This window comes from Dipodomys merriami, unplaced genomic scaffold (genome assembly GCF_024711535.1).
Source record: "Dipodomys merriami isolate MVZ:Mamm:240054 unplaced genomic scaffold, mDipMer1.0.p SCAF_59, whole genome shotgun sequence".
Taxonomy (NCBI): domain Eukaryota; kingdom Metazoa; phylum Chordata; class Mammalia; order Rodentia; family Heteromyidae; genus Dipodomys; species Dipodomys merriami.
In genome coordinates, this window is record NW_027206168.1 from 3,275,602 (window position 1) to 3,288,751 (window position 13,150).

At 50.2% G+C, this 13,150-nt stretch overlaps 2 protein-coding genes across 5 annotated transcripts; both read right to left on the minus strand.

Moving 5' to 3' along the window:
- Positions 1–4,826, minus strand: Spem3 (SPEM family member 3). Its single transcript, XM_070001509.1, has 3 exons — positions 4,654–4,826; positions 3,798–3,855; positions 1–3,684 (listed from the first exon to the last, which is right to left on the minus strand). Exons 1-3 carry the CDS (start codon positions 4,789–4,791, stop codon positions 203–205), a joined length of 3,678 nt encoding a protein of 1,225 aa, XP_069857610.1. The 5' UTR covers positions 4,792–4,826; the 3' UTR covers positions 1–202.
- A 1,125-nt stretch (positions 4,827–5,951) lies between these two features.
- Positions 5,952–12,793, minus strand: LOC138813238 (spermatid maturation protein 1-like). 4 transcript variants are annotated; one of them, XM_070001512.1, is made up of 5 exons: positions 12,587–12,606; positions 12,428–12,485; positions 8,432–8,621; positions 7,993–8,050; positions 5,952–7,195 (listed from the first exon to the last, which is right to left on the minus strand). In XM_070001512.1, exon 5 carries the CDS (start codon positions 7,187–7,189, stop codon positions 6,017–6,019), a length of 1,173 nt encoding a protein of 390 aa, XP_069857613.1. In that variant the 5' UTR covers positions 7,190–7,195; positions 7,993–8,050; positions 8,432–8,621; positions 12,428–12,485; positions 12,587–12,606; the 3' UTR covers positions 5,952–6,016. The 4 variants fall into 4 exon arrangements, with proteins under 4 accessions (XP_069857613.1, XP_069857612.1, XP_069857611.1 ...); XM_070001511.1 differs by having other exon boundaries at positions 5,952–7,284; XM_070001510.1 differs by lacking the exons at positions 8,432–8,621; positions 12,428–12,485; positions 12,587–12,606 and adding an exon at positions 8,203–8,388 and having other exon boundaries at positions 5,952–7,284.
- Positions 12,794–13,150: the final 357 nt, after the last annotated feature.

Below are 13,150 nucleotides of genomic sequence, written 5' to 3' on the forward strand. Positions count from 1 at the left end.
TGTAGACGCATTTGGCTAGTGGCTACTTACTATATTGAAAGTGCAACTCTAGAGCCTGAAAGATAATGGACTTGGCTATGGAGCTATGGAGAAGCAGGGACATTATAGTTTCAGTCTTTATCAGGCTCTGTGGGTGGTCAGCATCAGGGTTGGGGCTGAGATAGATGTCCTCAAACAACAACAGAACGTTTCTCTTGCCTCTTTATTCTTGATGAACATTTGCCCCGTCTTTACGCAAGGTCCTCATCACATTCTGATTTCCCCACTCTTTGAAAGTCTCTCTTGAGTTGCTGGGTACCTCTTGATAAAAGCGCCTGGGAGATAGAGCTTCACACTTATCCCTGCCCACTGCTAACTGTCTTTGGCGGGCATCAAAGACCACATGCCCTGCCCGGGTGCCTGGTCCAGGGCAATGGGGCCTCCAGTTGTTTTTTGGTGGCATAGACACCCGGTGATAGTTCTGGCAGGTTGAAGGAGTTGTATCCACAGGATGGCATACCCAGTTTTGGCTGCCTGTCTTCCAGGATGATGGCTTCAACTCCACTAGTACAGGTACCTCAGAGAAGGTGTGCAGGTTAGTGGAGATTGCCTGGGCCTTTGAAGGGCAGGGATTTTGATTGTCTGGAATAGACCAGGATACATGTTGTTCTGCCTCCTCCTGAAGAGGCATTTCATAGATATAGGATTTGATTGAGGAAGATGTTGGTTTCTGAGTCTGATGTGGATTCAAAACCTGGGCAGAATTGGTACCTGGAAGGCAGCTTTGGTTTTTGTGGAGGCCAGGATCTGGGACAAGGCATGAATCTCTGTGGAGGCCTGCTTTCTGGGTAAGGCCTAGATTCTGGGGGAGGCCAGAGTCTTGAACATGTGCTAGGTCCTTGTAAAGGCTAGGACATTTATTTATTTCTGGATATTTGTGGAGGTTAGAGTTTTGGCTAGGTTCTAGGTTCCTATAAACTCCAACATCTTGAGCAAAGTTCAATCTTTTCTCAACTTCAGTGGCTTTAGTAAAGTCCACATTTCTGTGACGATTGGAATTTTGGGTAAGACCTGGGATCTTGTAGACTCCCGAATCTTGTGTAAGGACTGGATTCTTGTAATCCCCTGAGTCTTGGGTGAAGTTTGAGCCTTTCTGGAGGCACGATCTTTTGACAAAGCCTAGGCTCTTGTGGTGACCAGATTCTTGGGTAAGTTCTGAGCTCTTGATGACTTTAGAGTCTTGGGTAAGGCCTGAGCTCTTCTGCGGTCTAGAATCATGGGTACAGCCTATGTTCTTATAGACTCCTGGATCTTGGACATTGCCTGCCCTCTTGTAACCCCCAGAATCGTGAGAATGGCCTGACCTTTTAGGGTCAGTTGCTGGGGAAAGATCTTGACTTTTGTAGATTTCAGTGTCTTGGTTTAACCCAACATTTCTATAGTCCCTAGAATCTTGCATACAGCCCTGGGTCCTCTGAGGTACAGAAGTTTGAGTAACTGTTATGTTCTTGTAGGGGCCAGAGGATTGGGTATGACATGGAGTCTTAAAGACACCAGAGTCTTGAGTAGGACCTAGACTCTGTGGAAGGCCAGAATCTTTAGTAGTATCTGGATTTGTGTGAAGCCGAGAGTCCTGGGAAGGAATTGGATTCTTGCAGAGGTAAGGATCTTGAGGAAGGCCTGGCTTCTTGTGGAGATCTGAATTTTGTGTAAGGCCTGGGTTTCTGGGAACTCTGGAGTCTTTTGAAAAGCCTGAGGTCCTTTGAAGGCCATGGTTTGGGGTAATGCTTTTACTCTCAGAACATTGGGGTTGGCTCAAGGGCTGGGGATTGGTAGAGAACTGAGGAGGAATGGGGAAGTGGGAAGCAGGGACAGATGGAGATGACTTGGAGGTTGGTGTTTGTGTTAAATTGGAGGGCTTCTGAACGTTGCTGGGTTGAGGAAGGACAAAGGTTCTGGGAGGCACAAGTGGCAGAGAAAGAGTACATGGGGGAGGAGTAGTGGGCATTGAGCCTTGGGTAGTGCTTGGAGAATGCAAGCAAGGTTTCGAAGCAGCAGCATCTTGGGTGAAAACCAGGAACTTGGGGTAGAAAGGAACCTGTGCTTCTATGTCTTTCTTCTCAGAACTGCAAGGATGGAAGCTGCAGTAAGGGAAGGTCTTGGGCTGGCAGGGCTTATCTTTGGCATCTTCTGAGATCTTCCATTCCATGTTCCCCAACTCAAGGTAGCCCAGTATAGATCCTGAAGGAGGCTCAGTGTTGTCTTCACCATGTTGCTTTGATGTCTTCTCAGATGGACCAGAACTTACCAGGCCCTGCACCTCTTGGGACCGGGAGAAGGTACCCAACTCCTTTCTAGAATACCTAGCATTCTGGGGATCACATTTATGGATCATATTCTGCTTTGCCCTACGGGCATCATAGACTACATGACCAGTGGAGAGGCTAGAGCCAAAAGTAGCCAAGGTGGGAGGAATATGAGTTAGGTTGGGTTTAGGGGTGGAGGCAGAGACAGGAGTAGGGGCTGGAGTGGTTGTCGTGCCCCTAGCTAGTGCTGAGCCACTGGCTGAGGTAGAGGTTAGGACAGGAGGAGTGGCTAGGGCAAAAGTTAGGAAATGCTTTAGGGTAGAGGTTGAGGTACAGACTGGGTTTGGGGCTGGGGTACAGATTAAGGGAGAGGTTAGTGCAGAGGTTGGTGCAGTGGCTAGGCTTTGAGCATTGGAATGAATTAGATGAGAAGGGCCATGCACTGGGACTTGGGTTGAAGTGTGCTCAGGGCTGTGAGTTTGGGAGTTGGTCCAGGTCTGAGCTGAGGTATAGATTGGATTATGGCCCTGGGAGCGAGCTGGAACATATTTAGGGGTTGTGGCAGGACTTTGGGCTGGGGCCTGGGATGGGGTAGGAGCTGGGGCCTGGGGTGAGGTAGGGGCAGAAACCTGGATTGGAAGAGGGCCTAGGGTATTGGTCTGTTCTTGAGTTGAAGCAGGAGTCGTGATGGGAGTTTGGCTATGAGCATGGTCTGGGATGGAAGGTGGAGCATGGGCTAAAGCATGAGTTGGGGTAGGTAGGGCTGGAGCATCAGCCGGAATAGGGGCTGGGGCATGAGCTAGGGTGTGAGTAGGTTCTGAAATAGGGACTGGGGCATGGGCAGGTTGGGGATGGGCTGAGGTATTCGGAAGAGCCTGCACTTGGGATGGGGTATGCTCTGGAGTGTGGGTCTGGGACTGGGTGGTGGTTTGCTCAGTGCTGTGGGTTAAGGAGTAAGGTTGGGCCTGGGCAGGAGCAGAAGTTGGGGCATAGTCTGTGCCTTTAGTCTTGCTGTCTTGAGGTAAACAGGGTGAAACCATGTCCAACTTGTTCATCTTTGGAAATTGGGAACAAATCTCTGGTCTGGCGTTTGAAGATGTGTGGTCCTTCAAGTCTGTTACCTGAAAGGCTTCTCCAGTTCCCATCATCTCCTCCTTCCATAGTCCCCAGGGAGCCTCTGTTGGAGCCCCAGCATACACACATTGAGGTGGTATCCAGCCACATCTAGAAACTTTCTCATCATTCCTATCTGGTTCCCAGGATTCAAGGTGATTAGTGTGCCCGAGCAAGAAGCTGGGGCGACGATGAAAGCGGGAAGAGACTCTTGAGAATAGGTTCTTGGAATCAGCAGTGCAGCGCGTGCACACAGGCCGGCTACTTAGACTGCTGGGTTGCTTGGCTGCAAAGAAAGAGGAATGAGACAATGCTTGGGGACTCAAGAAGCTATGGGGGATAGAGAGAGAAGAAAAGGGACAGCCATATTTCCAGGAGCCCATGCCAGGGTCCACTCACCTCTGGGGAAAAAATGATGGAAAATAATCCGTAAGGAGCTCTTCAGATGCCTCCAGAGCTAAGAGAAGCAGAGAAAAGGGAAAGAGTCCAGTGTAAGATAAGTCTTGAAGCTCAACATGTTTCTGACCACAATCCCAGCAATCATCCTACTTTCATCCCTTCAAGACTGGAGAGACCGGGCTGGGAAGGTGGCTCAGTGGTAGAGCGCTTGCCTTGCATGCCTGAGGCCCTGGGTTCGATTCCTCAGCACCACATAAGCAAAAAGAAAAAAGCCAGAAGTGGCGCTGTGGCTCAAGTGGTAGAGCGCTAGTCTTGAGCTGAAGAGCTGAGGGACAGCGCCCAGGCCCAGAGTTCAGGCCCAGGACCAACCAAAAGACTGGAGAGCCAGCTGGGTGCTGGTAGCTCATGCCAGAAGGCTCAGAGCCGAGGATCTGGGTTCCAAGCCAGCCCAGGCAGGAAACTCTGTGAGACTTAGCTCCAATTAGCTACCAAAAAGCTATATATGGAACTGTTACTCAAATGGTAGAGTACCAGCCTTGAACAAAAAAGCTCAGGGACAGCACCCAGACCCACGCATGCATGGCATGCACACACATGCAGGCATGCTCGTGCACGTGCACACACACACACACACACACACACACACACACCAGTGAGGAATCCTAGCCAAACATAATGGTGCACACTGGTAATCTCAGCACTCAAGAGGCTGTATCAGGAGAATTTTAAGCCAACATGGAATACATAGCAAAACTCTATCAGAAAACAAAACCCCCCTCCCCACCAAAACAACCAAACAAAACCCCAAAAAAAGACCAGAGCTCCCTCAACCCTGTTACCCAGTCCCTGTCCTAACCAGAGTCACCACATTGATCCCCACGTTGAGCAAGATGAAGCTGCCCAGAATCAGAAGAATTGAGTCTCCTAAGTCCTGACACTTCCTGGGGTTGGTGCCAGAGCATGCTTGGGCTCCATGGTGGGCTGGCTCACCCATAGCCTGGGGTCCCAGGACTACCTGGACCCCTTGGTTCCCACATACCCACCAGGACTCCTCTGGTGGGGGAGGGGAGAAGGATTGAATCATAATGGGACAGATGGTTGGGATCATAATGAGGGAGAGGAGAAGGAAGGGGGCCAAGGTGGAGCTCCTTGGTAACCAGGCCTGAAAGCTTAAGCTCCATCACTAACCCCAATTGTTTCCCCAGTGTTGATTTGTTTGGCTTGTTCAAATAGTACTTGTTCTACCATTCTGGCAGTATCAATTGAGCATCTAGAATCCTTTACCCCTTGGCCATTCTTGAAAAAAAACCTTGGCCTCAGAATCCTGGTTGGAATTGAGAGCCTTGGTCTTTTTCTTGGTTACACTGGACCACAGACAGCCCTTCATCTGCTTAGTACTCTAAGGTCTTGATGTGTGGATGTGTGTGTGCACACATACACCATACACACACACACACACACACACACACACACACACACACACACCACACATACACCAGTCCTAGGGTTTGAACTCAGGGCCTGAGCACTGGAGCTTTTTCACTCAAGACTGGTATTCTTACTATTCGAGCCACAGTTCCACTTCTGGCTTCTTGCTAGTTAATTGGAGATAAACTTCATGTACTCTTATCTCTGGCTTCTGACCTGTTTCTTGAGTAAAACTGAGCCTCTGAGCCTGCTTTAGGATCAGAAAATCAGAGAAACAATGTACTCTCAGAGACCCATGGTTTGAAGTCTGCAGCTGTTTGAAGACAGTACACAGTAAAGGACTGTTGGCAGAACTGGCTGCTAAGCCTCAAGTAAAGAAGGCTCGGGCCTATAATCCTAGCTACTCAGGAGGCTGAGATCTGGGGATTGAGGTCCAAAGCCAGCCTAGGCAGGAAAACCTGTGAGATTTTTAACTTTGATTAGCCACTACAAACCGGAAGTGGAGCTGTGGTTCAAGAGATTAGGCACTAGCCTGAGTTTAAGGTGGAATTTTTGTTCAAGTCCTAGTAAAGGTACACACACACACACACACACACACACACACACACACACACACACACACACACACACACACACACACACACAAAGTGTAGGACATTGTCCCTGAATCCAAGCCCAAGGCTCCAGGCTGGCAGGAGAGGCGCTTCCAAACTACACACTACACAGTTTTATGAACCTTTTCTTTATTCTTCTCCCCATGCTCTGCCTTACCACCCACATCTGCCTTCTGATCAATTAAGTTTCCCAGCCCTGCTCCTGTGTAGAGAAGGCCGTGAAGTTGTGGTGGAAGGTGGTGGCAGTGAGCTGGCTCGAGCCCTGCTCTCCTGCACCTGCCGCTTCAGCTCCAGGCTGTCATACACCTGGTAACCTGCCTTGCCACCTGGATTCCTGCTCAGTGGGATGAAGTTGGTGGGGGGTGGGGCAGGATCAGCCTGGGCTTCCTCAGGCTGAGGCTGGGAGGCTAAGCCAGCAGTTGGGGCCCGCAGATAGGTGGTTTCACCTAACATTGTAAGGGAGGTAGTTGCGGTCAGAGGGTGCCGAGAGGGCAGCGTGTCAGCCCAGTCGGCCCCCCTGCGGCGGACCTCATGAGAATCCCGGGAGTTGTAACTCAAGTGTCCCATGGATGGGTGTGGGCTGCGGTTGGACTGGCCGTGAGCATGGCTAGGGAGGCTTCGATGATGGGATTGATGAGGGATGGAATCCCGGCAGCCCTGGCTCTCCAGCCGAGAGTTCCGGGACACAAAGGCAGGTGAAGGATCAGAGCCTTCCACGCCATGCCGGCGCTGTTCCCACGCATCATACAGTATCTGGCCCCTTGAAGAGTAAGGACTGTGTCCTACAGGGGTCCAGGTAGGGTTAGGCGGAAGCCGGCGGGGAGACTGTGGGGATGAGGCCCACTGTTCTGTCTCCACATTACCCCAGAGTCGCGACTGTGAATAATTGGGTCCAAAGGACTGAAGCCTCAGCTCTGATTTGGCCTCCACGCGCTTGGGCAAGCGACGCAGCTCTGGGGACAGGTAGAGAGAGGGGGGTGGCAGGCTGGCCAGGATCCCACCCTGGCGGCCCCAGAGCCCCACTTTGGAGGGCAGAGCCATTTGCTTATGGAATCTACCACAGGCCCTCTGTGGGTACTTGGGAAGTGAGTAGCATGGGTCTTCTACTTCTGAGCAGGAGTCTCGGTCCTCCATGTCATAAAAGGGCACTGGCATCTTGCAGAGGCTCTGAGGTTTGGTACAAGAGACTGGGCAGTTACGGAAGAATTTTCTGGTGTTCTTTGGCTTAGGCTGGTGTCTGCAGCGGTGGCGATGGCGGGGACTGCGGTGGCGGCGGCGGCGGCGGTGCTGGCTGCAGTGATTGCGGAGATGGTGATAGGAAGAAGAGGAACAGCGTGTGGGTTGGGCCATCTTTACCTGAACAGGGTCCAGAATGCAGCGAATGTGAATGTCCTTGTTCGTGGCTGGGGGATCTTTGGGAGGACTTTTACTAGCCTGGACTTCACCTGAGGGAGACAAGAGTTCACAAGAGCAGGGCAATTGCCAGAATTGGGGCAGGGTTTTCTCTCTCTTCGTTCTTTTTCTTTTCTTTTCTTTCTTTTTTTCTTTCTTTCTTTCTTTTTCTTTCCTTTCTTCCTTCCTTCCTTCTTTCCCTCCTTCCTCTCTCTCTCTCTCTCCCCCCCTCTTTCTTTCTCTTTCCTCCTTCCTTTTTCTTTTTCTTTTTTGAGGTGGGGGGTGGGGTCACCCAGGGCCTGAGCACTGTTCCTAGGCAGTTTTGCTCAAGGCTAGCACTCTACCACGTTGAGCCACAGCTCCACTTGTGGTTGTTTTGTTTTTTGACTGGTTAATTGGAGATAAGAGTATCTCAGGGATTTTTCTGCCCAGGCTGGCTTTGAACTGTGGTCCTCAGATCTCAGCAACCTGAGTAGCTAGGATTACAGGCATAAGCCATCGGCACTCAGCTCTGTTTCAGATATATATGTGTGTGTGTGTGTGTGTGTGTGTGTGTGTGTGTGTGTGATTCATATATATTATATATATATATGATTCATATATATTATATATTATCTTTAAGTAGTTGCTGCCCAACAAAGCAGTTTATGAATATAATGCATCTTGATCAATGTCACTCCTTTCATTATTCTCCCCCACCCCATCCCCAGGGAAGGATTTTCTAGGGCTGTTGTAGTTACACCTCTACCTGCAATACTTACGCTTGAGATTTATCCGATAGAAAATCTTGTCTAAAGCATTCTGGAGTCCATGCCATATCTGGGGGTAGTGGGAGAAAAGGGACTAGATCAGGCTCTCTACCCCCACCCTGACCCAGGCAATCCCACTCCTGCAGGCAGAGGTACAAGCTATGGCTTGTTCCTTTCTTCAGCACTTTTCACCCCTTGGGATGGTCCACAACCATCACTGACCATAGCTGCCACATTGACACTTATGTTCACAAGAATGATGAGGCCCAGCAACAGGAATAGGATGTCCTCAGTATCCTGTGGGCCTTCTTGGTATTGGTTGCAGCACCCCAGGGCATCATACCATAGCTGGTTTTCCATGGTGGGGGGGTCCTAGGGCCACTTGGGCCACCCCCCCCCCCACCAGGTCCCAACCCACACTGTACTCATGCCAGTACCTGGAGATACCTACCAGCCTGGGAGGGAGCCAGGTCATAATGAGGCAAGTTGGGGAGAGTCATAATGAAGAGGTGGTATCTCTTTTAGCCACTCTGCTGGCCCTTTATATGGTCCATCTTTATCATTGGCTTCTACTTGATGAAAGCCAGCCCCCAGATACTCCAGAGTTGTCTCTTTCCTTGGAACCCACATCTGGTTTGTTCCTGATCAGAAAATATGGTAGCTATAGTCGAAACAATCTTCACACAATCATCCATAAAGGGTTTCTCCATTTCACTCCTCTTTTCAGGTTTGCCTACGTTGGGACCAGCAACTCGAGAAACTGATAGATGCATAACAGCAATGCTTTGGGGGCCTGGCTGGGTGGTACACGACTTTAAGCACTTGTGAAGCTGAGGCATGGTGGCAAGTTCTAAGCTAGACTAGAGACTTTGTCTCAACAAAAACTCTCTTCTGGGGTCACCTGTGTGTGCCAATTCTTACTCTCTCCTGACCATTTTCTTTAGCACATATCCCTGCCCAGCCTTTCCTGGCCAGGGGTTTCAGCCCTAAGTGTTGTTGGTCCCTGAGCCCACTGGCTGCTTCAGAGACAGAATTCCTCCTTGCTTAGGTTGTTGTACCTATCAATGACCAGCCCCATCTACAGTTTCTCTCTTCCCATTGACCCACCCTTATTCCAAGTTGAAAAACTGGTAGCTTTAAGGAAACCAGTGTATAGTCATAATGCAGGCCTATAATCCTAGCACTAGGAAGACAAAGCCAGGAGGAACTCAAGATCTAGGCCAGTTTGGGTTACTCAGTGAGTTCAATACCAGTCTAGTTCAAGACCATGTCTCAAAAACAAAAAGCATGCCAGGCACCAGTGGCTCACACCAGTAATCCTAGCTACTCAGGAGGCAGAGATCTGAGGATCGTGGTTCAAAGCCAACCCAGGCAGGAAAGTCCATGAGACTCTTATCTCCAATTAACCACCTGCAAACCAGAAGTGGTGCTATGGCTCAAGTGGCAGAATGCTAGCCTTGAGCTGAAGATCTCAGGGACAGCACGCAGGCTTAGAGTTCAAGCTCCACGACCGACCAAAAAAAAAAAAAAAATACATGAAGTTATTAACAAAGTATAAAACACATGTAATTGTTTACAAAAGGAGTCTTTTATGTAAAATAGGTTCATCATTGGAGTCTCACAATGGTACCCTGAGGATGACAAGTCATTCAGAAAGTAAACTACTCAGAATATGAAGGACAGGCCAGTGAACATTTTCCATCAACTTCCAAATACATAGCCAGGTGCTAGTGGCTCTCTCCTGTAACCCTAGCCCCTCAGGCATTTGTGATCTGAGGATCATGGTTTGAAACCAGCCAGGGCAGAAAACTCAGAGGGATTCTTATCTCCAATCAACTACTCAGAAAAAGCCAGAAGTGGCATTGTGGCTCAAGTGGTAGAGTGCTAGCCTTGAGCACAGAGTCTCAGAGACAATGCTCAGGCCCTAAATCCAAGCACCAGGACCAGCAAAATTAAAGAAGTAGGGAGTCACAGGTCTGCTCACATTCCAGAAATCCATCTAGTATGGAAGATAAGTTCCAGTTCCTTCAGCGTGGTTGTATACTCACATAGCAACTTGTTCCCAAGATATGTGTGTGCATAAGAAACCAGCCTTCCACCCGCACCCTTGGCTCACACCTGTAATCCTACTCAGAAGGCTGATTTGAGAATCGCAATTCAAAGCCAGCCTGGTCAGAAAAGTCCATGAGACTCTTACCTACAACAAATTACCCAGAAAAAGCCGGAAGTGGCACTGTTGCTGAAATAGTAGAGCACTAGCCTAGAGCACAAAGAAGCTCAGGGGCAGCACCTAAGCCAGCCCTGATTTCAAGCCTCAGGATCAGCCAAAAAAAAAAAAAAAAGAGCCCAATCTTCTAGGAGTAGGACAGGAGTGGAGCAGGGATTGAGTTTCCTTGCTGCCCAGTGGGTGAAATATTCTGATGAGATCACATGATAATCTGTGTAGGAGAACTATTCCAGTGGACTAAGCTGGTTCCATGGCAATGGAAATCTACCAGCAGGAATGGGGATCTACCAGCAGCATCTGGGGCCATGAACTTGATTCTTGACTATGTGATCATGAGCAAGTCACTTGGCCTCTCTGAGCCTCAACCTCTAATTTGTGACATGGACAGGAATGACAAAGGGCTGTGATGTTATGGTGAGCTATTTCTTGAGAGAATGTCCCAGTATTTCATCTCTTGCTCCAAGCTTGCTAGAAGGTACCGTAGCTTCAGGTTATGTCTGGGAAATTCTGAGGACCTAGACACCCTCTCTCTCAGTTACCTCTGTCCAAAGAAACCAGGGTTTAAGAGAACCTCACTCTCTTTGGAGCTGCAGCCTAAATATGGGCTCTGGCATGGACCAGATCTCTGGCAAGGCCCCAGACCTAGAGCCATAGGAATGTGAGTCTCTTTAGTGTACAAGTACCTGGGGTGCTGGATTTTGGGGCCTTCCTAGAGCACAAAGAAAAGAAAAAGACAAGACAAGACAAGCTGGGTGCCAGTGGCTCACACCTGTAATCCTAGCTGCTCAGGAAGCTGGGATCTGAAGATCTCCGTTCAAAGCCAGCCCAGGCAAGAAAGTCTGTGGGATGCTTATATCCAATGAACCACCAGAAAATCAGAAGAGGTGCTGTGGCTCAAAGTGGTAGAGCACTAGCCTTGAGCAAAAAAAGCTCAGAGACAGTGCCCAGGCCCTGAGTTCAAGCCCCATGACTGACAAAAGCAAGGAAGGGAGGGAGGGAAGAATGGAGGGAGAGAGGGAGGGAGGGAGGGAGGGAGGGAAGAAGGAAGGAAGGAAGGAAGGAAGGAAGGAAGGAAGGAAGGAAGGAAGGAAGGAGGGAAGGAAGGAAAAAGCCTTGAAACTAGAGGACCGGGGAGAGCGTCCAAGACAAGACCTGTGAGGGCAAGAGGCTGATGAGGGACCCAACTCACACATTTCCTTAGTAACCAGGGATTCTGGGTTCTCTGTGGGCCTTGCCTCTTCCACACTATCACGAACCAACTACTCTCTCTTTTTTTTATTTTATTTTCCCCCATTACCTCCCTTTGAGGGAACGATACACCCAGTCCTTTTTTTTCCCCTCGGCAGAGTTGGATCCAGAAGTAAAGGGGTAGCAATGGGATAAGGCCTCTACCTCCTGGGTCAGTTCTCGAAGCCTCCGTCTCACATCTCGGGCATCATACACTATTCGGCCTGAGGAGGAGCGCCGGGAGATTTCAGGGACAATTGCGGGGCCCAAGAAGGTAGATGGGGCAGGTTGAGACTGGGCTTCCTCAGCCTCAGCACAGGTCCCTATCCTCACTCCATTATTTTTGTGGTTCAGAGCCTCTGGGCTGGGAGGTGGGGGGTTCACTGTGTATACATAGGCCTCTAGGCCCAGCTCTGATTTGAGGGGCCTTCCCTCCACTGTTGGCTGGAAGCGGATGGTCTGGGATGGTGGCTCCAGAGTATCCTGAGTCCAGGATTCCCAGACTTCCTGAGGGGGTTGGAAGCCTTCCCAGTCCTTGGGGCCATCCCAGTGGTGGGAGCAGATTGCTGTGTGCTGAAGAGGGGGCTTCTCCTCATCACTATCCGGGGCCCAAGTTACAGGTTGGTGGGCACGTCGTGCTGGAGAGGGCCGATGGCGGCGGCGGCGACGAGTGGGTGGGGGGGTCATGCTCATTTTCACAGGGTCCATGGTGCATCGAAGACGGACAGAAGGCTGGGTTTGCTTCTCAGGAGAGGCTAATTTAGTGGCTTCTGTGGACAGGGAAGAAGTAAAACTGGTGGAGAGACTGGCAGGGGAGGGGAGGGGAGGCAGAAAAGGGAGGAGAAACAGTGGGGCCACTATGGTGCCTAAGAGGGAAGAGCAGCAAGAGGCCAGGAGACAGAGACAGAGACAGAGAGAGAGGGAGGGAGATAGTGTGTGTAAAAGCTAGATTGCTTCTGTTCTCCCATTACCCAAGCCCCCAGTCCTGCTTACCATTCTCACAAATGATATGGAATATTCGGTGCAAGACGACACGGAGTCGGCTCCAGAGCTAGGTATAGAAAAACATGGTGACCCTAGGCAGATCCTTGACACCCCCTAGGCTGCCCTTAGCCATCCCTCCAGAACCCTCCCACTTCTCCTTGCCCTGACCAGGGTCACCATATTGATGCCAATGTTAATGCAGATGACGAGGCCCAACAGCAACAAGATGGAGTTGCCCACATCCTGGCAGTTGTTGGTGTTAGGGTTGTGATACGAGGCCCACCCAGGCCGTGGCCGCTCAGCCATGGCCATGGCGGTCCCTAGGGCCACCAGGGCCCTTAGGCCCCCAGCCTACTGTGCCCACAGTGTCCACTGGTCTACTTGTCTGACCCAGAGGGTCCTGAGGGTGAGCGGGTCACAATGATGCTTAGGCCTTCCCTCATAATGTAGCAAGGGGTTATTTTCAAAGTCTGGGCCTAGCCAGGATTGACCTCCAGTCTGAGCCAGGCCTTGTCAGAGGCCAAACTCTTTACTGTGTATGCAACAGCCCATTGGCTCTGGCTTTTTCCATCTAATTCCACCAGTCCCTGCCCCCTTCTGTAGAAATATACCAGGTTCTATCCTGTCTCTGTGCAGACCTAGGTCATGATTTATTTATTTATTTATTTATATTGAGATAGAAGTCTCAGCCTGCTGAGACTCAGGCTGCTCTCAAACTTTTTTTTTTTTTTT